Here is a 24,025-nt window from a genome sequence, read left to right as displayed (position 1 = left end):
TTCTGTGTTTGGATCATTGTTATGCGCACTTTTGCATAACTGGCTTAAATCTTGCAATCAACTTTCGTTTTTCTCTAATAGCCTACACATTCAGGCTCAAAGACCGCGAGCCCTCGCAATAATGGCAAAGGGACCGTTTTGAAAAAAATAATGAAAAAGTTTGAGAACCACTGGCCTAGGCCCTATTAGGGTCTGAATCAATACTGCAATCAATATTTTCAATAAGATGCTTACTATCTAAAAGCGAAAACAAACTTTATTTTGTGACAATAGAGAAGAAAAGATGAAATGCATACTCACTCACAAGCATTGGAAACATCTTGCAGCGGATTTGAGATGATAAAAAAAACATTTTTACCGGGCAGAATGTTCCCTCTCTTCGTCAAAAGTGACGTATTTAATTACTGTCATTCTATTGTGATATACATTGATCAAACACCCAGGTTCAATCTCTGTGATTTGTTAACAAGTTAACTTTGTGCTAGGTCGGCGTCGATCGCGTTGAGTCACTTGGTAAAAAGCATATCGCAAACGACAGTGGTTATAACACAAACTTAAAACGCTTGAAAGTTTAAAACAAAAAATGACCCAGAGAAGCTTTATCAAAATAAGCTTATAGTTAATATAAGTTGGTACATATCTTCCCGCTCTTCAAAGGAAATACGAAAAGTTTCGAACAATAGTACAGGGTATTACCCGGCCTCGAAACCAAAGTTCAGTTCTTCAAGTGCTGGTTTGTTGAATTTCGTTTTGCAGGCAAGGTACAGTCGATCGAAACTGTTGAAATGTTTAAAAAGGATGTCATTCTGTATTGTCACTGTTCAACGAAGGAACTAGGTACGGAAATTTCGGAGCTAACCCGAAGAGGTATTGATTTTCATAATGGACGTCTGTGTCTGTGAAATAATAATCCGTTGGTTTAGTTCCTCTTTTGAGATTAATGCCCTTATTTTTATAACAAAACTTCGAAATCACGCCTACATACGTTTGGTTGCACATAGATAAATCATTTTCAAACAAACTACAAATAAAATACCTAATGTTAAAACTGAATTTGCAATTGCATTAATACTCTTCAAACGTAAAAATGCTCATTTTTGCAAAATCAAAAAATGAAAATGCAAAATCCATATAGTAATTTGCATGGTTATGTTTAGATGCTGATTCATCTGTCAAGGTCACTTTCTGTGAAGATGTTGTTTGGAACACTTTTCCAGATGGATACCCAAATCTTTTTATCAAGGTACACATGTATATTATATCAAAATCTAAATGCAGGGGAGCTATTTGACATAAGGTACAAGATATGCTTATTAGAGGAATTCGTATTCAAACCATTTTTGTTTTTTGCTTGATGTCTGTACATTACTTGATGAAAACAAAATTGGTTCTTCATCTTAAAATATGCTTTTATTTGGCCTTTTTTATCTGGACATAGACCTTATTCCTGTGACAAATGTTTTATTTTCAGAATATTCAGCAGTCTGTGGGTAAACATGTAGTTTTTCTTGGAAGCTTTCATTCACCACAAGTATTATTTGAACAGATTTCTTTGCTGTATGCATTGCCTCGCTGTTCAGTAAGGTATGTTTTGGATAAAATTTTTAAACCCAAATACATGACAAAATGAAACCCAATACATAGTATGTCATCCTGAATCATTGAATTAAGGCCAGGTATAGTCTTTCTTTGGAAGATTTTTTTACACACTTTTGGTTTTTGGCAGATCATTAATCTTTATCCTTCCTTACTTTCCCACTGGCACAATGGAAAGAGTGGATACTGAAGGGCAGGTTGCAACTGCATCAACAATGGCAAGGATATTGTCATCCACACCACTTTCAGCAATGGGCCCTACACGCTTGATGATCTTTGATATTCATGCTCTGCAGGTATCAGTACAAAAAATGTAAATGTAAAGAATGTAAAATGTTTGGTTAATGTAAAAATGAATGCGATATGTTAAGGTTGTTGGCTTTAATAATTTTAAAACATACTTTTCCTTCTTCAATTTGATTGAGAAATCTTTTTTGATTGTCTATTTTATCTTGGTTAGTGAAAAGATTAAAATGTTTAAAGATTCTTAAAACTCTTTCAAGATAATATAGTTCACGCTGTGTTACAACCAAACTTCTAACCCCGTTAAACACTACTATTTTTTACCAGGAAAGATTTTACTTTTCTGATAACATCATCCCTCTACTATGCACAACCATTCCCAGTTTCCTAAAGGAACTTAAAAGTTTTCAACCAACTACTCAGTCCATTGCAATTGCTTTTCCTGATGAAGGTGCGCACAAACGATTTCACTCACATTTCAGTGACTATGCACTTGTGAGGTGTATTAAAACAAGAAATGGAGATCAAAGGTATAGTTGTTGTCCAAGACAAGTTGAAAGTTAAATATAGAAATACTGGAGCATTTTATTGTTTCGTTGTTTATTAGTCTAAAACAATTACCCCAAGTTTTTTTTTAAATGCATTTGCTGATTGCAAAGCAAAATGTGTCAGATGGTTTTGCAAGACAGTTGACTAACTCTGTTTTAGGCAACATAGTTATTTAACATTTAAAGTAAAACCGTGTTGATAAAATTATACTTCAGAGCATGGATTTGCCTTTTGTATTACAAACTCTTCTTTTAGAACGGTCACAATTGTGGAGGGTAGCCCAAAGGGTAAGCATGTGGTCATAGTTGATGACCTGATAATGACCGGTACAACACTTCATAAATGTATTGATGAAATGTGGGATAAGGGAGCAGCATCAGTCAGTGCATATGTTGCCCATGCAGTGTTTCCTGGGGAGTCATGGAAAAATTTTGAATGCAATGGTAAGGCTTTTTTTCTTAATCCAACATTAATAACCCTGTACTTTTGAGTAGACCAGAGGTTCCCAACCTGGGGTCGCCTAAGGCAGTGGTTTCCAACTCCTTTTAGGCCATGGAACACTAGCCCCAGTAAAATAACTCACGAACCACTGCATTTTTGAGTAAAAAATGGTCAATTTTAATATATAGCCTACTAATATTATTTTTGGGGTCATCACAACTTAGCAAATGTTATCAATGGGTCACTACATTGGAAAGGTTGGGAACCGTTTGAGTAGACCAACAAAAACATTCATGGCAACAAACGCTTCCTATTTCTTTTTTTGCTATTTTAAAGTGGTAAAATTCCAAACGCATCTTTAACAACCAACTGGATTCCAGACAAAAATCCACAATCGGAACTGTGGCAGGTTTATCATTTTCGACAGGGTCATTGTATTAAAAAATGTTTGATAATTTACAGGCAGCAACAGAAGCCTAAACACCTTTTGGATCACCAACTCACTGCCGCATGCTGCTGAAATCGCTAAAAATCCACCTTTTAAGCTATTGTCACTAGCAGAGAGTATTGTTGAATCTCTACAGAGAGTAATTGTTGGTAGTGACTGACTTGTAAACCGTTTAGTATCTCATAGTTGCTAATTGCTATTCTTTACCTGTTTGAGATGTACATCTGATGATTCTGATTATTTTTTGAAGACTGTATGATTTGCAAAATGTTTTTGCCCTGACTTGTATACAATCTGATAAGTTTATTCTTTTAATAAAACATACCTTTGTATTTACTTTTCCTGCAGCCAACGACTGAATTCAGAAAATGGTGTTCAGATAGTTTATTTTAGTTACCAATCAGCTTTTTGCAACCTAAAGTAGAATCAATCAGACAGCCATTGCAAAATATGTAAGAAATATAAATGTTGACAAAAATTAGATGAGTTATGTTGACACTTAACCATTTTTTAACATAAAATGACAGGACTTTTACTGCTGTTTAACACAATTTTAAATTTATTCTTCATTTAGAATTGTGTGTCTATTCTATTCCACTGACAACACTGTATAAAAACCTTTTGAATAAGAACTATTGCTTTTCCCAGAGGGCAAATTTCTTGTTTGGAACAATTTAAAACAGCAATGTAAAGAAAGAACAATTTTAACATTTAGTTGCCACATTCCCAAAATGCAAGAAACATGAAAGCACCGCACGTGATTTAACTACAGTACTAACCATACCGCAACCAAATTAAACGTTAGTCCTTATAATTCAGAACAAGGTAAACCATCATTACGCAAAGCATGCAAAAACAATAACAACAAAAATGTTGGTAAAAGATATGTTTTTTATTGACCTTACTGTAGCCCAAGTGCATAACTCACACAAGTGAATTCCCTTGTTACCAAAATTTCTGATAACATACAACATGACGATACATAAAACAAATAAATGGTTTTTGGTGATAAAAGCATTTGGCTGCATTGCATAGAGACAGACAACATAATCGGTACAATTTATCAATGAGAATGACATTGAACGTTTCATATGTGCCACACCAGTAAATGCCTGTTTTCTTGGTAATGCTGACCTTCAGATAAAGAGGAAAAAAACAGCATGTGCTAGAAGACTTTTAAACAAATTTTTAAGGCAACTCATATATATTTGTAAGACTTACAACACTGCATGGTGAAAAATCGAATGTTTGCGGAGATAGTTTCAATAGAGATAAATTCATGAAACATGCAACAACAACCAACATTGAACAAATAAGGATAGGCAACTCCACAGTTACAGCATTGTAGATTGAAAGCGGGACTGCCAAACTTGTTTGCGGTGATCATCTGAGAAACACCATGCGATTTTTTTCCTGGTGTCGGCTGTCCTTGTATGAAAACGGTCCCTATCACGTGCATAGCACTCCCATTTACCTTTCCTAGCTTGCTTGTATGCAAATGACCAGGCTACCATGGGATGTACCACCACTTTATCTGAAAAGTGAACCTGAAATCGACAAAAACAATCAGCTATTGCTTATCCTAAACAGTGAGATCTACGACACTTAACCAGGAAGGTAAACTTTTTTCTGTACTGCCATAGCATTTTTTAAAATCTTTTTTACTATCATAGTTGGACAACCAGCAATACCATAAATTATATGAAACTTAAGAGTTCAATAGTTTTACACAAAATGCTTCATTCTAGTTCATTATATTAGACAAATAAATTTAGCTTGTTTCCTAGCAAGTCTAACCATTTAATTTGTTTGTTTATGAGTTTGTCTGTAGGTACCGCAAAATATGTTATTTTTTATAAGAAAAACTGTGCCAAAAATGGTTTGTGGGCCACTTTAAATGTAAAACCGTTGCATCTACATACCTTGGTGGGTGTTCTTGGGGGTACTGTAGATGTTTCATGTTTTTGTTTAATTTCTATCTTCTCAGTTTCACCCAGTTTTTCTCTGATAGAATTGCTGGTTCCACAGACAAGTTTTGTCAGTGGTTGGTGAATATGTTCAAAGTATTCCCAGATTTTGCAGGGACTTTCAAACTGGTTGGATTGTTGGTTAGTAGCAACACTTACAGCTTTTGGAGATGATAAGGGCGAATTCCAGTTTTGATCACCTTCTGAAAAATCGTCATCAGATTCATTATCATCACAACCAAGTATAAAAGAAATATGTGCATTGGAACAAACAGGCCTTTCAACAGTGATAGGTACAGACAAGTCACACCCAATATCGGCCTCAACAAATCCACTGTCACTAGCGTTGTCTTGTGACAGTAAATCTTGGTCTAGTTTACTCTTTGAGTCTTCTGTTTCAGGATCTTGGGTAGTAAATGAAGAGGAACTGCCTAACTTTTTCGTTTTGCTACAGGTCCAAGGATTGCGGTGCGATGTGATTTTGTCCCATGGACATAAGTCATCAGAATCAGTGTCACTTGTTGGTAAACTAAAGCTGCCTTGCTTGCAAGTTTCTTCTGTTTCAAAGTCAGAAGTACTGTCCATTCCAGACTCAGAATCATATACAGATGATTCAGAGTCCGAATCTGACCAGTCGACATCAGAAAGCTCTTCTGTAGATTGATAAACTTTATTGCACATGCTTTCTGTCTCGCTATCAAAAGCAGTCTTAGGGTTGACTTTATTAAATGACTGGACTTCATTAAAGCACTCCTCACTCATCAGATGAATTTCCGATTCACCAGAAACTTGTTTACTGGGTTGATGATGTTTTTGTGGGTGCAAATGAAAAACAGACTCAACATTGGAAACTAGCAGTGTTTCCTGAGTGTCATAGTTAATTCGCTGCCTATTTAAACCACATATGGCAGCAGAAACTGGAGGCAAAGATGAGGCAGCATCCCTGCATAACAAATAGTTTCTGGAATGTTCAGGCATGTTATCGACAAAGTCCTCACTTTTATCAAGGTTTGTAGGTAAAGAGGCAAACCGTTGAGCAACTTTAGTGATAGTTCCCGAAAATGTATTAAAAATCCTCCTCAAAAAGTATTCTTCTGTGTCTTGTAACACTGTAGTAGAGCAAGCAGATTGATTTAACAGCACCTTTCTAGGCTGAACAATTTGTTCTCTTACTTGTGCTTGTAATTTATTTCCCATTCGGCAATCAATTGATTTGTATGGTGGATATGAAAACCTTGGTTGAATATCTGTGTCGTGATTTCCTGTACTATCCAGCCTTTGTAACGGCAAAAAAGTTTTGACAGCCACCGAATTATTAAGTCTATAGCAAGAAGTTATCCTTTCTTTTACAGAATTTTCTTTGATATCCAATGGTTTTGATGCAAATCTGTGCAACACAGTCCTTGGACTGGATGAATCAACAAGTCTGTTGTCAGTCTTTGTAAGGTTTGTTGGACTAATCCAATTCGTTAACCACTTAGGCATACTTCCATCAGACATTTTGTTCAGACAGTACTGTTCACTTCACACTAATACAGCGAGGCATAGGGGGTTGCTTAAAAGTAAGCCATGTCCAATCCTTAACAGGATGATAAGTAAAAACAGTTTTTGCAGGCTTGACAGTATTGTAATCCTTTGCTTGGTTGATGGGAATGTTCATTAAATGGTTGTCTGAAAGTTTAGCCAGCAAAATTAACATCCACGATACGAGACAGTAATGTGTAATTCCAAACTTCAACTCTTCCTTTAAGTAGCACAATTCTAAACAAAAATGGATATGGTTGTGTTGAGAATATGTAACAAACAAGCTGACTAACAAAACAAGTTTAACTTAAAAACTTAATTATCAATTACAATACACTACTTCAAAACACCAAATTTAGATAGTTTTGTCATTCCAGCAGTACGCCAACACCAACAGTGTGCTAAAATTGACCAATAGGTTAAGTTGATTTTACTCGGTGAAAAGAAGTAAAAAACTAAAACCGAATCAATTCTATGTACCAGAATTAAACCACAAAAAGACTTTACCTCCTGATTTTGAAACATATTCGGATTTCTTCGTTGCTTGTACACTGTACGACATATTTTCACAATGAAGTGCTCATCGAGACTTAACTTGTAAGAACTAGGTTACGTTTCGCTGTTGATTTGGTTAGTTGTAAGGTAGAATGACTGTCCGAGCCAGTTCAACCGTCTGACATACGCCAGTGCGTGGGAGAAACCACGTGACTGCGTTTTCTGTTTCTTTCTTTGTGACGTACGCTTTAATTTACGCTCGTTGCCCCAGCCGCGCGCGTACTATTGCATCATCCTTTTTTGTTTAGCGCTTCGTGAGACCCGACACGAACACACAAAAGTAAACATTTAACAGATGGGAAAATTACGGAAACAGGTTGTAAAGATTTTTGCCATTGGGGAACCAAGAAATATGCCGGTAAATTACCTGTTTTTTACAACTGTACGGTATTTTCCCTGTAGTGCTGGAACTTAAGCCAGCTGCTAAAAATAAACATGGTTACGCCTTGTGCGCCAAAACTATCATGTGATGAATAATGCTTTCTCGAAAGGTCGCGAATGGGTGTGACTGACTGCTATCTGATTGACTTATTCTGGAATATGTCTAACTACTTTTGTGAACTTAAGTTATTGTGAGCAATATGTAAAAATAATCGTTTTTTAGAACCTATCCAAAAATGTACTGCCTTTTTTGTGTCACGTGGGGAAGTAGTTTGGTAAACCTCTTGCCAAGAGGAGTGCAATTTGACATATTTTAAGTTGTTTTGTGAGTAGATAAAACTGGAAGGTTTTATTTGCTGTAAAAACTCATAACCTAAACTGTGATTTCACTATGTTTCATCACATTTGCGTCTTCAGAACCTTTCATCACAACCAGTCATTCCACCATGACTCATCGTACTTGCACCATTTTTCTTGATTTCTTCAATCAAAACCAACAAGCTCACCGACAATACAACAAATTGCTTTCAGAACCAACAGTTAATGATTTCGGTGATTGCTTGTGATACGCAGCCATTGTAATGCCAATCATGTGCGATTCAATTTCGTCAAGCTAGGTTGCCACTTGCCAAACTCAGCAATAGCCCTATAAGGAAAAGACGAAATGTGTTGTGTTTCAAAAATACTTCCGCAAACTTTTGTAGTTGCTGTCGAACTATTGGCGGAAAAACGGGCTGTTAACATAGGATGTTTTTAACTGTGGCATTGTCAAACTGTTTTCGCGAAAATGAAGAACAAAAAGCACATAAACCAACAAAGCGATAAACCAGTTTGACATGTAACGGAAATGCGTAAAAGGTGACACACGTCAATAGAAATTTGGGTTGTGTTTCAGATTAGCACATCATACTGCACGGGACAGTCAAAACAATGTAGGCCACCATGCGGAAAGATTAAACGCTGCCACAGACAAGAACAACACTTGTAGCTGTGTACTCCTTTTTCGCAACGGCTTCTGAGTGCCATTAAACCTTGTGCAATGGCAACAAAGTCTGTGGCCAAGAACTGAACCTTTGATGGAGAACAGACATTTCAGTAGTAGCTTCATTTGTGTATGTCAATGAAACGCAAATCCATGATCAAAAAGTAGTTTCTTGGCAACGGTCGCGGGGCGGGCGAAAGAACACTGAAGACCTGCAAGCATAAATTGAAAACGTTCACCTCATATTAGGGTTTTTACCATAAGCTTTTGAGGACTGTCAATTAAAATAACTTTCCAATGGGCCATGACGCATTGCAACACGTAAATGCGTATTCGAACTTGTTTCGTAATGGCAAAGAGGACATATATAGAGCGGATAGTTATGTAACGTGTTTTTAATGCAATTTGAGAGAAGGGCAATAGGTTCAATCAGGTTTAACAAGCAGTTATTAAAACTGACGTGCTTCTGGGGGGTCATAAACTGCATTATATACTTCAATTTTGAAATGCCAGTGGGCTGTTACTTTTGAGCAGATCCATACTCCATCCGAGATTGGTGAAAATTACTATTAAACTACAAAGAAAAAGTAGAAGTATTGTTGGAAAACAATCAAACAGCACCAACCTGTCTTTCAGGGTCAACGTTAGTAACAACCACAAATCCTGCTACATTTGTTTCAACCAAGTTCTCTTCTAATGACTCAGCCATACTTAAGCTAAGAATATGATGAACCAAATCAATGCCAGGAGCGACTGGAACTAGTTTGGTTTGAGTGTCTTCTTTCTCCATCCCTTAACATAGTAAAAAATGTATGTGTTGAATGGATGCAGTCTTTAGATCGAAGTGAAAGAGATAACATCATGATAAATACTAGAATAGTGGTTTTCCTATATATTGCCAGTTTATATATACATCATATTTAACGATGTATCACATATCCCATTTACTATATTTATAATGGATATATACTTGGTGCCTACATTTCATTGGGTCCCTATCTTTTTTCTGGCACTTTATAACATAATTGTTTCTGCAAGCATAATCTAATGGGTCCCCACACATGTGCATATGCAATTTGGTAACAGTAAAAATAGGGCAGGGAAGGGGACCCATAATAAGTACATTATTCTGTTATTTATGTTATAGTTGACTAATAAAAAACATAGTAATTTCATTATATTGTGAGAAAAATAGCATCAAAATAGATTTAAAGTTTAAAGCAGGGGTGGGCAACCTTTTTTACTGTAGGGCCAATTATAAATGTCAAAATTGGATCACGGGCCGCACATGTGCATAACACAAAGCGATTTTGCTTTGTTTCTTACCAAATATGCTTAACTACAAGTATAATTCGTATTTGATTCTAACCACATTTTGCCAGATCGCAGAAAACTAGCATCGGGCGCATTAATCAGCTCAAAAATGTGTAATAATTTGACTCGTTTTCCAGTACTTTTGAAATCCAAGCGTCTCTGCGGGCCGCACAACCTTTAATGAAGGGCCGCATGCGGCCCGCGGGTTGCCCACCCCCGGTTTAAAGGATAAAAAAAACTCTGTTAAATACATTTGTGATTTTTAACCAAGCAACTAAATTATACATATACATATGTAGATAAAATAATAATAATAATAAATTATAGTTAGGCATTTACTTAATGGAAGGCAACTAAACAAAGTTGGGCTTTACCTAATGGAAGGCACGAATCAGGAAGGGCTGGTGCTCCTATTTTGAATATTTGGACCTCACTGAAACTTATGTCAAATGCATGAGGAAAATAGATTTTTCTTGGGCCATAGAAATATTCTTTTGTCTTTTCCTCTCTTGCATCTCTTCGCATTTCTCTTGTCCGTTCCACAACACCTGATGAATGTTAAATGTATGTTTTTTGCAGTTGTACATTACAAGCATATACAAATATACAGGTTTTGACAAGCTTTTTTTTGGGGGGGGGATTCGGTAACGATTAAGGTAAAACTGATTGTACCAAGAAAATAATGAAGGAAAAAATAACTATTTTGCTTCAGCAATAAATTGTATTGGCATAACTAAAGTCTTGTCTGCAATATTTGCCTAAATGAAAAATACATGAAAAATATTTTCCTTACCAGGAGATTTAGGCTGAAGGATGACATTGACAAAATCAGGCAAATCGCGCTTTAAATCATTGTAAAGGCGCTCACTGTCCAGCACAAGTACAACATCTGCTTCAAACGATTGGGCAGTGTGAAGGATACACTGATATCCTTGTCCTTTTACCCAACCACATGTATTGACGATGCAACCACTGTGTTTCACTTGCCTGAAAAGTGAAAAAGTCCTGTGTTTGCAACACATTTAACTAAAAAGTACATTTGCACACTGCAGAAACAAAGACTAGCCTTGACACATTGCTTGCACATGTGGATGTGATACCCAAAGTCAAAAGAGTTACTATTTAACAGTTGTTGTTTTTCTTTGTTTTTTTATATGACTTGATAAGTACAGTTTAAGTGTAACATTTTCAAAAGATTCTATTGGACCAAACAAAACATACTTATTGAAGTCACATTTTGCATTGAAAACATCAGCTAATCTGGAAATTAAAACTTCGTATAGCTTGATGTTTCCATTTGGAGAGGTATGGCCAAAGTGGTATACAAGGGGAACCTGCAAATGTGAACAATTATTTCTATTTTCTTCTTCCGAAAGCGAACTTAGTAAAAAAAATTGTAAAACTTTACTTTGGTGCATTAGAAGCTATCATATGTTTTATTTTAATTTTTAAATAGAACTGCTCTTTATTACACTGGGATAATTAGATTAGATCAGTGTTTCCCAACATTTGTAGGTGACTATTTTTGTCTTAGCACACCTATTTAAGTACAAAATTGTCTAGAGGCCCAAAAGTGAGCAACACTGGATTAGAATGTCAGAAGTTATGCTATACCAATATACAACATACCTTTAAATCAAATCCATCAACTGGATCAGCAGGCCTTTCAACTGTTAAAGCTCCTACTGTGCCTGGAATAGAGACACCACCCTGACCAACATCTAAATCGATCAGTGTGGGTTTGCGACCCAATCGAACAGCATAATTGATCAGCAACCTGTAAATAAACATGTAGTATGTATTTAACTATGCTTGCAAACCTGTTGTTTGCTTTGTTTTATATATTATAGGATGAAGCATTATTGTATGTTAAAAATTAAAGATATTTTCATATATGTATAGTTTGTTAAACTGATTTTGGTCAAGAAAAATGTTGCAATAAAATCCAAAATTTAAATAAAGTTGATAAAAAATTTCTTGCTAATAAGTTTCATGTAGTTGATCTGTCAAGGTTTTATATATATATATATGTATCGAACCAATTTTTGTAAATGTAATAGGTACTACAAAAGTTTCTTTAATTTTCTTCGCAATCAATGCAGAAACATACATTAGATAGCCATATTACCTGCCCACAGTACTTTTTCCAACATCTTGTGGACCACACACCAAAATACGTGGACCCACAGTATCTTTTTGTTCTGATGCTTTGCGCATTTGTTCAATGGCAGCATGGGTATTGAGGTAAATGACCATTGGTGTATCCTGAGGAGAATATTTTTCACTAAATTTATGATTGAGGCCACACAATTGCACTCAACAATCACCAAGCTGGAAATAGCTGTACAACATTATGGAGCACAAAATCGTGGAATTTGATCACAATTAAGTGTGCTGGTTAAATCATAGGTTTTCAAGTAATAAGTATAACCAGCAATATTCACTCTTAAGTTGCATGCTTGCAAACTCCCCAAACAGCACATAAGAAAGCATCTGTCACACACAAAAATTCATTGTAAACTATTAAACTTTTGCTTACAATTTAGTTAGTGAGATTGTTTGTATGGCAAACATAAACCACTTTTTACCTTTGAAACATATGCAGCTTCCACTTTACCTGTCAAGCGCAGTGAGCAGCCAAACCAGGTAAACACAGCAATTTTGGCACCAGATTCAAAGATGTAAGATCTACAAAAAAATTTGCATAAACTTTTTTTATTAGTCACAATTGTTTAAGTTTTGCAATTTTTACCGTGACCGTACAAGTTCAGTACCAAACAGCTCAGCACTGCCATCAATTAGGTCGAGCTTTACACGAGCACCAGTTTCCACCTCGAAACGCAGTTCATTATCTTTAGCTAGTTTGTAATCACATACTTCTTTCAAGTCAATACCCTTTTCTTCAGATTTCACATTTGTTGTCGCAGCCATTTAATTCAGTTGTTTAAACTTTATTCTGCAACGATAAACAGAACGATCATGATTTATAATCAGTGTACATAAAATGGAGCATTTGGTTCAAATCAAATAACTGTGCCATACACTGAATATACACATATTGACATTGCAGTTAAACATATGTGTTACACCACAGTCTGCTTTACATTCTAAAACAAGACTCATAGTAAATGAACAAATATGAAATAAAACAATGTGAACATGGGACAAAATACATTGTGTTTTTTTTTCCCGAAACAAGTGTTACACAAAATTGCAGAAAATTTTAATTTTTTAAAAAGACAGTCAAAAACATTTCCATTATTTTTCAGCAGAAGCAAGAGGATTTTTTAGCACAATGATTACAGAATCTCCCCGGAGAAACATTTTGCTAATGAACCGATCACGATTAACCGGCTGCTGCTTCTTTTTGCCTTTTCCACTTTTTGGTGTCTCTGTCCACATCTCCTTTACATTTTCCAGGACCATATTGCAGTGGCGATCAAAAGCCTTAACACGTGCCAGGAGTTTTCGATTGTTACGACAATTGATTAAGATTTGAGTGTTGTTTTTGACCGAATCAGTCAAAACTGAAAGTGGTCCAGTTTGGAATTCTTCTTTTTCCAATTGCTCCAACTCCTCAGCAGTAAGTTCACTTCTGGGTTTGCTTTGCAAAGACATATTGAGCTACACCAGCACAGTTGTAAAAATTACTTTAAAAAGTCTAAGAAAAAAAAATAACGGGATTGAAATTCTTACTGCGAAAATACGTTTAATTATTAAAAACTAATGTTATGCACTATATAAATTTTCAATTAGGGGTGATACAATAAACACAACATCATCCTTTAACCTGGTCAACATTTGCTTTGTCAATTGCCAATGTATTTTTGACAAGAACAACGAAAAACGACGAACATGCGCGCGCCTTGCCTAGATTAATAAACGTAGTACGTAGTGGTACAGAGTCGTAGTTTATTTTCCCTTTTTCTTGTCGGTTTTTAAAGTTGAACGGTCTACAAACGTAAACATTATCTCTGCTTGTTATCTCAAATAAAATTGTAAAATAAAATCGGTAATTTGCACAACCATTGCGTTGGTATATTTTATTATTTAGGAAGCAGCTAGGAGATGTCAAAGGCACTTTTACAATCATTATTACGTCATAACCAATTTATTCGAGAACTGCACAGTTTGTAATTTGCCTGTTCTGCTATAATATTTCTTTGCACATGGTCCGTTGGAACGATATACACAAGTTTTTGTACATTTTAAGCAGTAAAACTAATTTAACTGAAAAGGACGTTTAGCAATTGAGTGAGCTGGACAGTTGAAGCATCATAGAACGAGGTGGCCATACATTAAACGTGAGTACTATTATTGTTTTTTTAATTATAACCGGATGTTTTGTATATGCATCTAACTCCAACTATAATACGGTTTAGTAGTGTAGCGGTCATCGAGGCAGGTGCGCCTACAGTAGCGAGCTATTTTATTTAACAAACATAATAAACCCATCAAACTGTAGCACATGGGTTAAACTGCATGTAGGCCTACAAAGATAAGGCAAAGTTTTTTAGTTTCTTGACCATAAGGCTACGCGCAAATACGAATTTATGCGGGCGTTAACCAGGGCTGCCAATGACAATTTCAACAAAACCCAAGACTCACAGCAAAATAACCCAAGAATTTAAATGAAAACCCAAGATTGCAAAAAGTGGTTAGAAATGCAATTAATTAGAAAATTTACTCGGTTCATTGACAAATTTTTGACAATTTACAGTCCAAAAATGCAACTTTACAAACTGGTAGGAAATGGTCAATGCAAGCAAAGGGAATATTATGTTCAATAAAATATGCAGCAATCGCCAGTTCACTCTTGGCTGTTTGATGATCATCATCTGTTTTCTTTTTCATAAAATTAGTAATGTCTACAGTATATTTAGAGTTTTTATGTTTAACGAGCATGGATTTATTTGCATTTTTAAGTGTAACGATTGCTTTCCCTGTATACTTATCTAGAACGAATTAGGGTCTAGAAAAGAGAGAAAATAAAAGAGATGATAAAATGGCCTAAACACTGCAGCTACCCGAAAAACTTTTCTCGTTAAAATAGTTCTTACATATACTTATTTCATCAATAAGACTCAAAACCCAAGAATTGCTATAATTTTCAAAATAAAACCCAAGAACCCAAGACGTCAAGTAAAAACCCAAGCTTTGGCAGCCCTGGCGTTAACATGTGTATTAAAATATATACACTGATGGCCGCCCGTAAGTGAACTAAAACTCCTTTGCTACACATTTAGCGTTCAAAAAATGGTCCGAATAGATTGTGTTAAAACAGATTGCCAAATCGTTAACTGATTCAATGGATCTAATAATAAAACTGGACTTCCAGTAACCGGTAGAAGGGATATTATAAAATAAATCTTTTTTCTTTACAACAGCAATAAACAAAAAACTGGGAGACACTTGGCGGCCATTGGTAAAATATGGAACTGTGATGCAGCCGTTATATCGGAAAGGTTGTGCGCCGCTGGGTAGACTAAATCTAAAATTTGTAACATCATCATTCGTTTTCTTGATCTCAACCGAGTACGGTATCATAAAAAAGAAACAATCGCCATAAGAGTCACTAATGGATTTTGTCATAGAAACAACAAACGTATAAAAAACATTTAAGGTCCGGTTTTAGGGTTGATATCAACATAAGCTTAAGATTGTCAGTAGCGCGGAAGTTCCACAAACTTCCCGTAAGTCGATTGATGCACCCCAAAAATGAGGTCAGGTTCGGATGCTTTTCGGGCCTTCTTTTTCTGTAAAGTGGAGTCTTTCTTGTAACTCGAGTGACTTTTGTCCTCAGAAAAGTGTTGTTGTGAGCCAGCACGCACGCGCTTCCATTTGCTTTCGATAGCTTTGCGCACTTCTCTACCAAGCACGCAGTAAATAACAAATATCATCACCCCTTGCAGACCGTTGACGATGCTGTTAAGATACATGAAAGCCACAGATGCTTCATAGTTCTCAGCACCTGAAACGTATTAAATTGTATTAAGTTCTTCACTGCTGAATTTCGAGTGGCAATGCAAAAAAGCGCAATTAAATCGCATAAATGTATATGACGCATATTTTATTTACATCCTTTCTAGGAATTTAAAATTTTTTTGCAAGACGCATACACCGCTATCTATGAATATCCAGTCACCTGCAAAAACACCCAACACCCACGGCAGTCCCAAGGTTGGTATGAGAAACGCAACTGCTTTGACGGAAGCAAGAAGGTGATGCATATTCAAAGTTGGATGTTTACTTCGCACTGAGCTGTTTGTTTGACGCTGACTCGAAGGCTTGAAGTTTTCAGCTTGGAGACTCATTTTGTACACGAAGCAGCCCATACGGCACACGATCGCTGTGTTAACAAAGAGTACCAACAACACTGGAGTGATTACCGCCCCAATCAGTGTGCCGCTCTCTCTGTTCAGCCAACAAGTGCTGTATCTTGGAACGGGCTGTTGTTCGCTTTGTCCATCGCGAACGGTTTGGACGTACACCGGGTTCTTCTGCATGTACGTGTCGTTTGAAAAACCAGCGACCGCAGCGATGAAAACTACAAAGGCAGGAACACCCCAACCCACAACCAGGCGAATCGCTTTGGCTTTTTTGGTTGCCCTGCTGTCCATCACACCTCCAATGGTTTTGTGTGCAAGAATCACTCCCTCCAGTAGCATCCAAGCGGCTAAAAATACCAAAAATATTTACATGCATCCACATTAATTATTATCAGCATTCTGGTAACAATCCCACTGACAATGGAACGTATGTATATTTATTTTACACAGATTTAATGGATTATAGTTTGTTAAAAACACGTACAGATGAAAAAAGTTCATTTTTTGTGGTAGGCTGTGTATACATGGGATAGAGATGTTTAGTACTTAATGAAATGAAAAGAAGTCTTAATTTTACAAATCGTTTTGGCCTATTTTGACAATTGTATATACAATCTTGTATTCATAACGCTTGGTGCATAATGCTTACCGGATGCAAGGATAAAGAAATGTGTAAGAACAGCAATCATTTCGCAAGATCGATAATTTTGTTGTGCAGGGTCGTGGAACAGATTGCAAACGTGAAATAGTAGCAATGCTATCGTGAGGTTAATCTGAACCAACGTTCTGTCGTTTCGAATGCTTTTTCTGAGTTTCACCAGGACAATAAGCGTTATGATGAGAAACACGGTTGAGATCGATTCCGTAATAAACGACAATATCTGCAGAGAAACGGCATATTAGCACTTATATCCAAAAACATTTTTTGGTAGTAAATAACGATCATTTGGGCTGCTACTCGGTAAAGAAAATTGAACAAAAATATTGAACTCCAGTTGGTAAAGGCAAATGGTACGACTAAATATGCTTGCAAGGTTATGAGTGCTTATCCTGACTTGGTAAATTGCGTTTGCCTCATGCCTGGACAAAAAACTAGAGGACTTTGCTCTATTTTCAGTGAAACTGTGTGGTCAGTTTTGCACCATAAAGCTAAGTAAGGTTTTTAGGTTAAAGTCATTATCCAACGTTACCTTAACACTGGAAGGCACAGTAAATGAAGATATAGACAGGAGCACGGCAAACGAGGTGGTGTGTGCACATTCACATCGTACCAAACCCATTTGGCCAGTTTCTCGGCTTACACAACCATCACTCGCAAGCACATTCCTCTGCGTGTCCACGTACCGACATTCGTAATACAATTTTCGAACCACGCTGGTGTCCTTGTAAAAGTCGCCCAGAGCAAACGATCTACTTTTTGCGTACATGTCTAACGTGGAATCTTGTGTAAGGTTGAAATCGAAGGACGCAGAGGCATTTAGCTTTCGTCTGGGCTCTTCAATTAAAGCTGTAATGCTTAGGATAGGTGTGGAGTTGAACACCAACACTGTGTCATCATACCCTGAGTTCGGGTACTCACTGGCATTACTGAGTGTTTGTAGAAGGTTTCTTTCGTTCTTGAACTGTGCTATTACTGCAGTAAAGCGATCGTTTTCTCCAAGGCCTTGTGGCACCAGTTTGTTGATCTTTGTCGAGGGAAGCTCAGCCAACGGATTTGCTTCGTTGTACTGTCTGTTGTCTTTGCTGGTTAATCGCGTAACTCGCACGTTTGGAATTTCGACTCCTGAACTAATTAAGTCAAAAAGGTTGTTTTCAAAATCCGCGACAAAGGAAGCAGCCTCAGAAGCACTTGCCACGTTTGCTGCGTCATAAAATCGCGTTTCATGATTTTAATGTACAAAAAAATCAACACTAAAAATTTACCGTTGGAAAGCGTTTTAGTAGTAGCAGACTTTATGGAACTGGTCACGTGAGTAGTTGATTGAGCTGATTCTGAAGACAGAAAAAAATGTTCAAAATTGTAGACATACAAAACATAGGTTGGTTTAAGAAATTTTTAGCGATCATTTGCTCATTGTTGTCTTTTTCTTGTGTTAAGATCCCAGAACATGATATGGATCGTATTGGTTTGAACCCATTGACGTTTGTTTTATGAACAAATCACAGTACGAAGAATTCGTACCTATGGCTGACGTTTCCTCTTTGCTAGTAATCAAGGTTGTCGGAATGCTATTGATGGAAGTCGATTTCTGATGTGCAGTTGAGTGACTGTTGGTTTGTTGCTGGTTGGATGTGGTTGTGGTAGCTGACGTAGAGGGTTTGCTCGTAATTGTTTGGTTTGATTTTACGGTGGCAAACCATCCCTTGCTTGTCATTTCTGTGATGAATATGGAATGAAAATTTGAGTTTACCTATACCAAGTATATCAGCTACACAAGCCCATGCCGCTAATGTATAGTATCGCTCACTAACTCAACTATTAATGGCCCCATGCTTTTATATCACACGCCAAAGACGAAAAATTGTCACATTGATTTTCTCATGTCACTTCGAAAATCAAAAAAGGGCCTGTTGAATGTTGAAAGGCTATGTTATTCAGTGGCTACATTCGCCAAACCGATGATGTGTGTTAATGATTTACAAGCATAAACATACATTACACATCTCTTCTACATGTGTTGTTTTAATCCTTTTACTTCATGTTGTCGAAACTGCGCCATTGTGACTAGTCTTGTTTGCGTTTAACGTGAGTTACGAGTAATAATAACTTGCATGATAATATATATTAACCACTTGTCAATGGTCTTACTTTTCACCGTTAGTCACTCCTAAAGTGAATGAATCACGTAAAAATGTTTTTATCTTGTCAAACAATATATTAAACAGTGTGCAAGGGGTCATATTTAATATAACGTATCCCTGTTAAACAGGGATCGTAACTACCAAAGCTCAAGTAATGAGAGACATTAAAGTCGTTGTACAACAACTTCAACAGTAGTAAAGTCAAAATCCCTAACCTATTTCACATACCTGGTGTTGTCATGATATTAGGGTCTGTCACTTTCGGTGAAGTGTCGGTTTGCTTATTACTGGAAGTATAAGTTGCTGCAATGGCCCTGGTGTTTGTAGAACTTTCTGTTGCCGAATCAGTATGAGTAACTTGCAACGATGATTCCGTTGTAAAAGTAAATATTGGTGTGTTGATGATGACCATTTCCGATGTCGTTCTCTCTACTGGTGTGGTCACCGTTGATGAGAATAACACAGTTTGTTGTGGGGTGGTTTCATCTTGACCTGATGTTGTAACACTCGTCGCCGTCGACCCTTGCGTTGTTTCCGATGTCGTCTCCGCGGTCAAAACTACCGAACTCGTGGGTGTTAACAAAGGCCCTGTTTCCGTAGTTGGTGGAAAATTTGTTGTTTGAAAGCCGGTGTCAAGCGTGTTGTTAAATGCTATGGTGGAAGGAGTTGTGGTTATTTTTTTCCCTGGTTTTCTGGAGGGGCTCTTTCTTTGAGATTGGTTGTAGCATCTTTCATCCTCCAATAAGCCGACACCTGCCAAAACCCGTCATTGTGTTACATTTTCAGTTTTCTTAGATTTACAGTTTTAATTCTTTATTGCTGTAAATACACATATCTTATATATCTTGTATTGTAGTACTCAGTCATAAATGTATACAAGCTTAGTTTTAACCTATATGTGCGCGCGACAAAAAGGTTGTGCACAATTTCCACATATTAAATGATCAACTACAAACAACCATGCAAATAAGTTCAATCGGATCGTAGCTTCGTACTTACGATTCCCTTCGCATATTGCAGGTTGCTGCTCGAAACAGTTGGCTGCAATCCAATGGTGTGTCGCATTAATGTACACACAGTGCTTGCCTTTAGATGGTTTTGGCACGTCAATCCGGTCTATTTCGTAGATACCACGGGCGCTGCCGTCCATCCATACCATTTGTTTTACAAACGGGATACGATACAGTCCTGTTCAAGGCATAATAAGAAAACTAAAATATAAAATTCGTTATAATGTACAAGTTGCCATGATCGAAAAGAATTTAGCGATAAATATAACCAAATGAAAATAAATGCTTATGAGGGGACTTACATTACGTATATTTCACATGTGTTTAAATTAATTGACAAGTTTCAACACTTCACAGTACAAATGTCGTTGCGTTTTAATAACAAACAAACTTTGTTGACATACCTATCCAACCTGACGAGTTTCCAATTTGAGATGTTAAGTTTTGACTTTCGTTCGAATTTTTTACGGTTCCCAGAGTCTCGTTAATGCAAGCACAGTAATACCATGCTTGATAGGCGCTCATGCTGTGATTGCTAAATGAATAACTCTTTGCTTGCGATTCTCTTGGCCCTTGAAAGAAACAAAGGCAATTAAACCATCACATCTTGTACGTTTGTACGACTAGTTGTACTTACAGGGCAGCAAACATGAAATACTTAGTATCCAGCTTATCAGAACAGCACTGCAGGGTCTCATTGCGATCTTATTGCAAAGAAACTGAACCAAAATGTTGTTAACTGTGATTTTATACTTAATGCAGATTGCAATTGTGATCGCTTGCTAGGTACCTAATATCGCTGCCAAGAATAATCAAAACTCACTCCTGTCACTATAGGCGGCTTAATAAGGTTATCAACTGCTCTGAATTTCAGCACGTAAAGAGTGAATCTCTATGATGCATCTCGCTACGCCCCCGTCATACACGCATGTGCGCCAACTCACACCCACCAAATTACTCGTTGCGTGTTGTTGTGTTAGTATCTTCGTCTTAGTGCACGGGAACTTCCAATTCAACACAACGTTTCGCGACCGAAAAAATGTTGTTTTTTGGGCATTCTGACTGGTGGAAATGTTATCGATGCATGGATTTACCTCAACCCGCCCAACCCCCGTGCATGTGAATAGAAAACAAGCGTAATGCGTGAACAAATCGCATGTCACCGTTTGGAATGACGTTTCCCTCTGGTTATCTCGCAGCATGTTTGTTGTGAGTGAATCTGCTTCAGCCGAAATGCGTTGGCACACAGTGGGATGTGATTTAAACTAGTGATGTACCGAATCGGCGAAATTTCGATTCGGCCGAAACCGAATATTCGGCGGTTTTGCCGAATAAATTCGGCCGAATCAACCGAATCATTTATGACGTCACGCGAAGTCGTACGCTACGCGTTTGACATGAAAAAATGTTTATCTACCAGGCAATTAGTGCAGAATAGTTGTGTTTCGTCCTCATTTCAGTTCTGTGGGGTTTAAAATAGCATGATTGGCAACCTGCCAATGAGTTGCTTATTTTTTTGACAACAGTGGGAAACCGATAATGTGTTGAAAAAGATAAAAATTGACGCGATTTTCGTTATGTTTGGGCTTTTGAAAGATTTGCGTGGTACCTTAAGCAGAAAAGACACGTTTAACGCTTTAAATTGGTGTTCGTAAAAGATTCGGTTTCGGCCGAATCGCAACAAATTATTCGGCCGAAACCGAATCTTTGCAAAAATGACCGATTCGGCCGAATAAATCCGGCAAACCGAATATTCGGTACATCTCTAATTTAAACGTTGACCGCCGACCGTCTAACGTGCGGGCAATTGTACTATACGCGCTATGTCAACTTATGTCAATGCATTAGTATAGTATAGGGGGTGGCCAGACGTGCATCTTGCTCGAGCCGCATATCACAAAACTTAGTTTCAAAGAGCCGCAACACAAAAAATCAAAAACAAATTTATTCACTCACAATGAAATAATACAGTAAGTCTCCACCTGGGCTGCAAGGTGTTTTAAATTAGGCTGATTTGATGGGAAAGTTTTTGTGTTTAGATTCGTAATGTCATTTTATGTTACTAGTTTTGTAATGATTGAGCGAAGCTTGACCGATAAGACACACAGGTTTACCTCCATTATCAATGAATGCAAACTGCTCCTCACATTCTGTTTGAAAAGGTATATTTTCCCGTTTATGTTTCTTTTTTGCAATTATTTCTCAACGACATTTTTTCGCTAAACTTTGCAGTTAATGCTAGTATGAGGCGCAATGCAAATGTAAAATGCTTTTAATGTCAGCCCTGACTTACAGCTTCAATCTGACAATATATTTGACTACAATGCACAAGCCATGGACGCCGGCACGTAGGGGCAGGAGGGGGCACTTGACCGCCCTTGGAATTTCAGTGTAGGCTACCTCAATTTAACATATTTTGCAGCAAACCTAATTTAAGTGGCAGCGCGGGGATTCGTGACATCGTTTAATGCTTTAACTTTTAGGCAATTCAATTGTGAAGTACACGATTTATTTATGTATGTAAAAAAAATCTAGATGCGGTAAAGTATGAGCCAAAATTTCCCCCCTCTTGCAAAAGTTTCTGCCGGCGCCCAGGGCACAAGCTAACACGCTTCTGTACAATAATGTTCTTTTCAGTACATTGGTTATTATAAGCAGTCAGTCTGATGTTAATGCGCGATAGAATTGTTTCAAATCGTGATAGAATTCGTGAATAGAATTTTGCATTGTTTTATAATCAGGTTAAACAACTTGGCAAGATGGGGAAATGCATGTTCCACTTTAAAGAGCCGCAATCAAAGGCTCAAAGAGCCGCAGTTTGGCCACCCCTGGTATAGTACATAATAGTTGGGTGCTTACTGCTTAGCCTCCCTAAAACGGTTTTTGTACTGACCTACAGTAGATGACTCAGGTGATGGACTAGTACAGGGGTGGGGAACCTGCAGCCTGAAGGCCGCATGCGGCCTTTTAGGGCACAAAGTGCGGCCTTTGATGTCAGAATACAATTTAGGATGTTGATAATACACACTGCACCGGGCGCTAAAAACTAGACAGAAACGTATTTTTTTACCTTTATTCCACATTAGCCTACTATTTAATTGGTTCTAGGACAGCGGTTTTGAAACGAGAGCCAAATGTTTGCGTACTGGTACTCAAAGCGATATCCCTAGAACTGCCAATAGACCACCAAGGTTCTACAATCTTACTTGTGTTGCAAAAGAATAATTGTTTGCGCATAATCGAATGTCTCAAACTCGTCTGTGATGTCACAAGCTGCTCTTAGATTGATATTGATAAACAAGCGAGTTTCTATGTTAATAAAATCCTGAATGTTGAAGTGAGGGTGGAAATGTAGTGACGAATTTTATTTAGCTTGGACCGTAAGTCCAATAGCACATCAACCATTCTGTAAGTCAAAAAGTTTGAATGCCACTGTCCTTGGCCTATAAAATAGTCTGTGCGGCCTGAACGAGTGTCGATAAACCGTTTGGCGGTTTTCACAAACAAAATGATTCCCCACTCCTGGACTAGTATATAGGATTCGCGCGTAAATCAAAGTAATCTAATTACAATCTGTAATAAATAAAAGACAATACGACTGCAAAATCTTAATGCTGCAATTGCGCTAAAAGCACAACAGGCGAAAGTATGTAGGCTTTTGAATTTACCTTGCATTTACGCTGTTCCTGATGCATCACGCGCTGAAAGGGCCTAAATTTTTGATTATTATTACCTTCTTAAAAGACGTGTGGAAACGCAAAGACGCGTGGAAACGCTGTTGTGAGACACAACACACACAAAGTTTATAGGACAAGATAATGTAAAACGAAATAAAAATGCTTGCCAAGAAACGATTTGTTGCTTTTATATCCTGATCGGGGATG

The 24,025-nt window shown here is 37.3% G+C and overlaps 5 protein-coding genes across 5 annotated transcripts; 1 reads left to right on the top strand and 4 right to left on the bottom strand.

Moving 5' to 3' along the window:
* The first annotated feature begins 501 nt into the window (after nucleotides 1–501).
* On the top strand, nucleotides 502–3,607 carry LOC145222122 (uncharacterized). Its single transcript, XM_080088158.1, has 7 exons — nucleotides 502–867; nucleotides 1,158–1,243; nucleotides 1,472–1,584; nucleotides 1,727–1,892; nucleotides 2,167–2,369; nucleotides 2,644–2,831; nucleotides 3,292–3,607. Exons 1-7 carry the CDS (start codon nucleotides 786–788, stop codon nucleotides 3,435–3,437), a joined length of 984 nt encoding a protein of 327 aa, XP_079944284.1. The 5' UTR covers nucleotides 502–785; the 3' UTR covers nucleotides 3,438–3,607.
* Nucleotides 3,608–3,916: 309 nt separating this feature from the next.
* Nucleotides 3,917–7,536, bottom strand: LOC145222114 (uncharacterized). The gene is made up of 3 exons (XM_080088145.1): nucleotides 7,276–7,536; nucleotides 5,200–7,005; nucleotides 3,917–4,824 (listed from the first exon to the last, which is right to left on the bottom strand). The coding sequence occupies exons 2-3, from the start codon at nucleotides 6,742–6,744 to the stop codon at nucleotides 4,612–4,614; spliced, it is 1,758 nt and encodes a 585-aa protein (XP_079944271.1). The 5' UTR covers nucleotides 6,745–7,005; nucleotides 7,276–7,536; the 3' UTR covers nucleotides 3,917–4,611.
* Nucleotides 7,537–8,161: 625 nt separating this feature from the next.
* LOC145237901 (polyribonucleotide 5'-hydroxyl-kinase Clp1-like) lies at nucleotides 8,162–12,931 on the bottom strand. Its single transcript, XM_080100895.1, has 9 exons — nucleotides 12,753–12,931; nucleotides 12,589–12,688; nucleotides 12,129–12,265; nucleotides 11,630–11,777; nucleotides 11,222–11,334; nucleotides 10,794–10,987; nucleotides 10,375–10,548; nucleotides 9,312–9,478; nucleotides 8,162–8,898 (listed from the first exon to the last, which is right to left on the bottom strand). Exons 1-9 carry the CDS (start codon nucleotides 12,929–12,931, stop codon nucleotides 8,809–8,811), a joined length of 1,302 nt encoding a protein of 433 aa, XP_079957021.1. The 3' UTR covers nucleotides 8,162–8,808.
* On the bottom strand, nucleotides 12,931–13,685 carry LOC145237909 (small nuclear ribonucleoprotein Sm D2-like). Its single transcript, XM_080100908.1, has one exon. The coding sequence runs from the start codon at nucleotides 13,616–13,618 to the stop codon at nucleotides 13,259–13,261; it is 360 nt and encodes a 119-aa protein (XP_079957034.1). The 5' UTR covers nucleotides 13,619–13,685; the 3' UTR covers nucleotides 12,931–13,258.
* Nucleotides 13,686–15,084: 1,399 nt separating this feature from the next.
* LOC145209071 (uncharacterized) lies at nucleotides 15,085–20,707 on the bottom strand. Its single transcript, XM_080079320.1, has 9 exons — nucleotides 20,546–20,707; nucleotides 20,131–20,319; nucleotides 19,360–19,884; nucleotides 18,512–18,706; nucleotides 18,253–18,321; nucleotides 17,520–18,190; nucleotides 16,979–17,210; nucleotides 16,146–16,676; nucleotides 15,085–15,971 (listed from the first exon to the last, which is right to left on the bottom strand). The coding sequence occupies exons 1-9, from the start codon at nucleotides 20,664–20,666 to the stop codon at nucleotides 15,664–15,666; spliced, it is 2,841 nt and encodes a 946-aa protein (XP_079935446.1). The 5' UTR covers nucleotides 20,667–20,707; the 3' UTR covers nucleotides 15,085–15,663.
* Nucleotides 20,708–24,025: the final 3,318 nt, after the last annotated feature.

The sequence above is a fragment of the Phallusia mammillata genome, chromosome 1 (genome assembly GCF_965637545.1).
Source record: "Phallusia mammillata chromosome 1, kaPhaMamm4.hap1.1, whole genome shotgun sequence".
NCBI classification, from domain to species: domain Eukaryota; kingdom Metazoa; phylum Chordata; class Ascidiacea; order Phlebobranchia; family Ascidiidae; genus Phallusia; species Phallusia mammillata.
The sequence above is the reverse complement of the archived record's forward strand: the minus strand, read 5'-3'. Positions and strand labels throughout refer to the sequence as shown.

Excerpts from the sequence above, each read along its gene's own strand:
- LOC145222122 (XM_080088158.1), top strand. The coding sequence starts at position 786 with ATGTTTAAAAAGGATGTCATTCTGTATTGTCACTGTTCAACGAAGGAA. Across the intron at positions 1,893-2,166 it reads TTGATATTCATGCTCTGCAG|GAAAGATTTTACTTTTCTGA; the intron begins GTATCAGTACAA and ends ATTTTTTACCAG. Across the intron at positions 2,370-2,643 it reads ACAAGAAATGGAGATCAAAG|AACGGTCACAATTGTGGAGG; the intron begins GTATAGTTGTTG and ends CTCTTCTTTTAG.
- LOC145222114 (XM_080088145.1), bottom strand. The coding sequence starts at position 6,744 with ATGTCTGATGGAAGTATGCCTAAGTGGTTAACGAATTGGATTAGTCCA. Across the intron at positions 4,825-5,199 it reads CCCCAAGAACACCCACCAAG|GTTCACTTTTCAGATAAAGT; the intron begins GTATGTAGATGC and ends TGTCGATTTCAG.
- LOC145237901 (XM_080100895.1), bottom strand. The coding sequence starts at position 12,931 with ATGGCTGCGACAACAAATGTGAAATCTGAAGAAAAGGGTATTGACTTG. Across the intron at positions 12,266-12,588 it reads AAGCTGCATATGTTTCAAAG|GATACACCAATGGTCATTTA; the intron begins GTAAAAAGTGGT and ends TATTCTCCTCAG. Across the intron at positions 11,778-12,128 it reads GGAAAAAGTACTGTGGGCAG|GTTGCTGATCAATTATGCTG; the intron begins GTAATATGGCTA and ends GTTTATTTACAG.
- LOC145237909 (XM_080100908.1), bottom strand. The coding sequence starts at position 13,618 with ATGTCTTTGCAAAGCAAACCCAGAAGTGAACTTACTGCTGAGGAGTTG.
- LOC145209071 (XM_080079320.1), bottom strand. The coding sequence starts at position 20,666 with ATGAGCGCCTATCAAGCATGGTATTACTGTGCTTGCATTAACGAGACT. Across the intron at positions 19,885-20,130 it reads TGCAATATGCGAAGGGAATC|GTGTCGGCTTATTGGAGGAT; the intron begins GTAAGTACGAAG and ends GGGTTTTGGCAG. Across the intron at positions 18,707-19,359 it reads TAATATCATGACAACACCAG|AAATGACAAGCAAGGGATGG; the intron begins GTATGTGAAATA and ends TATTCATCACAG.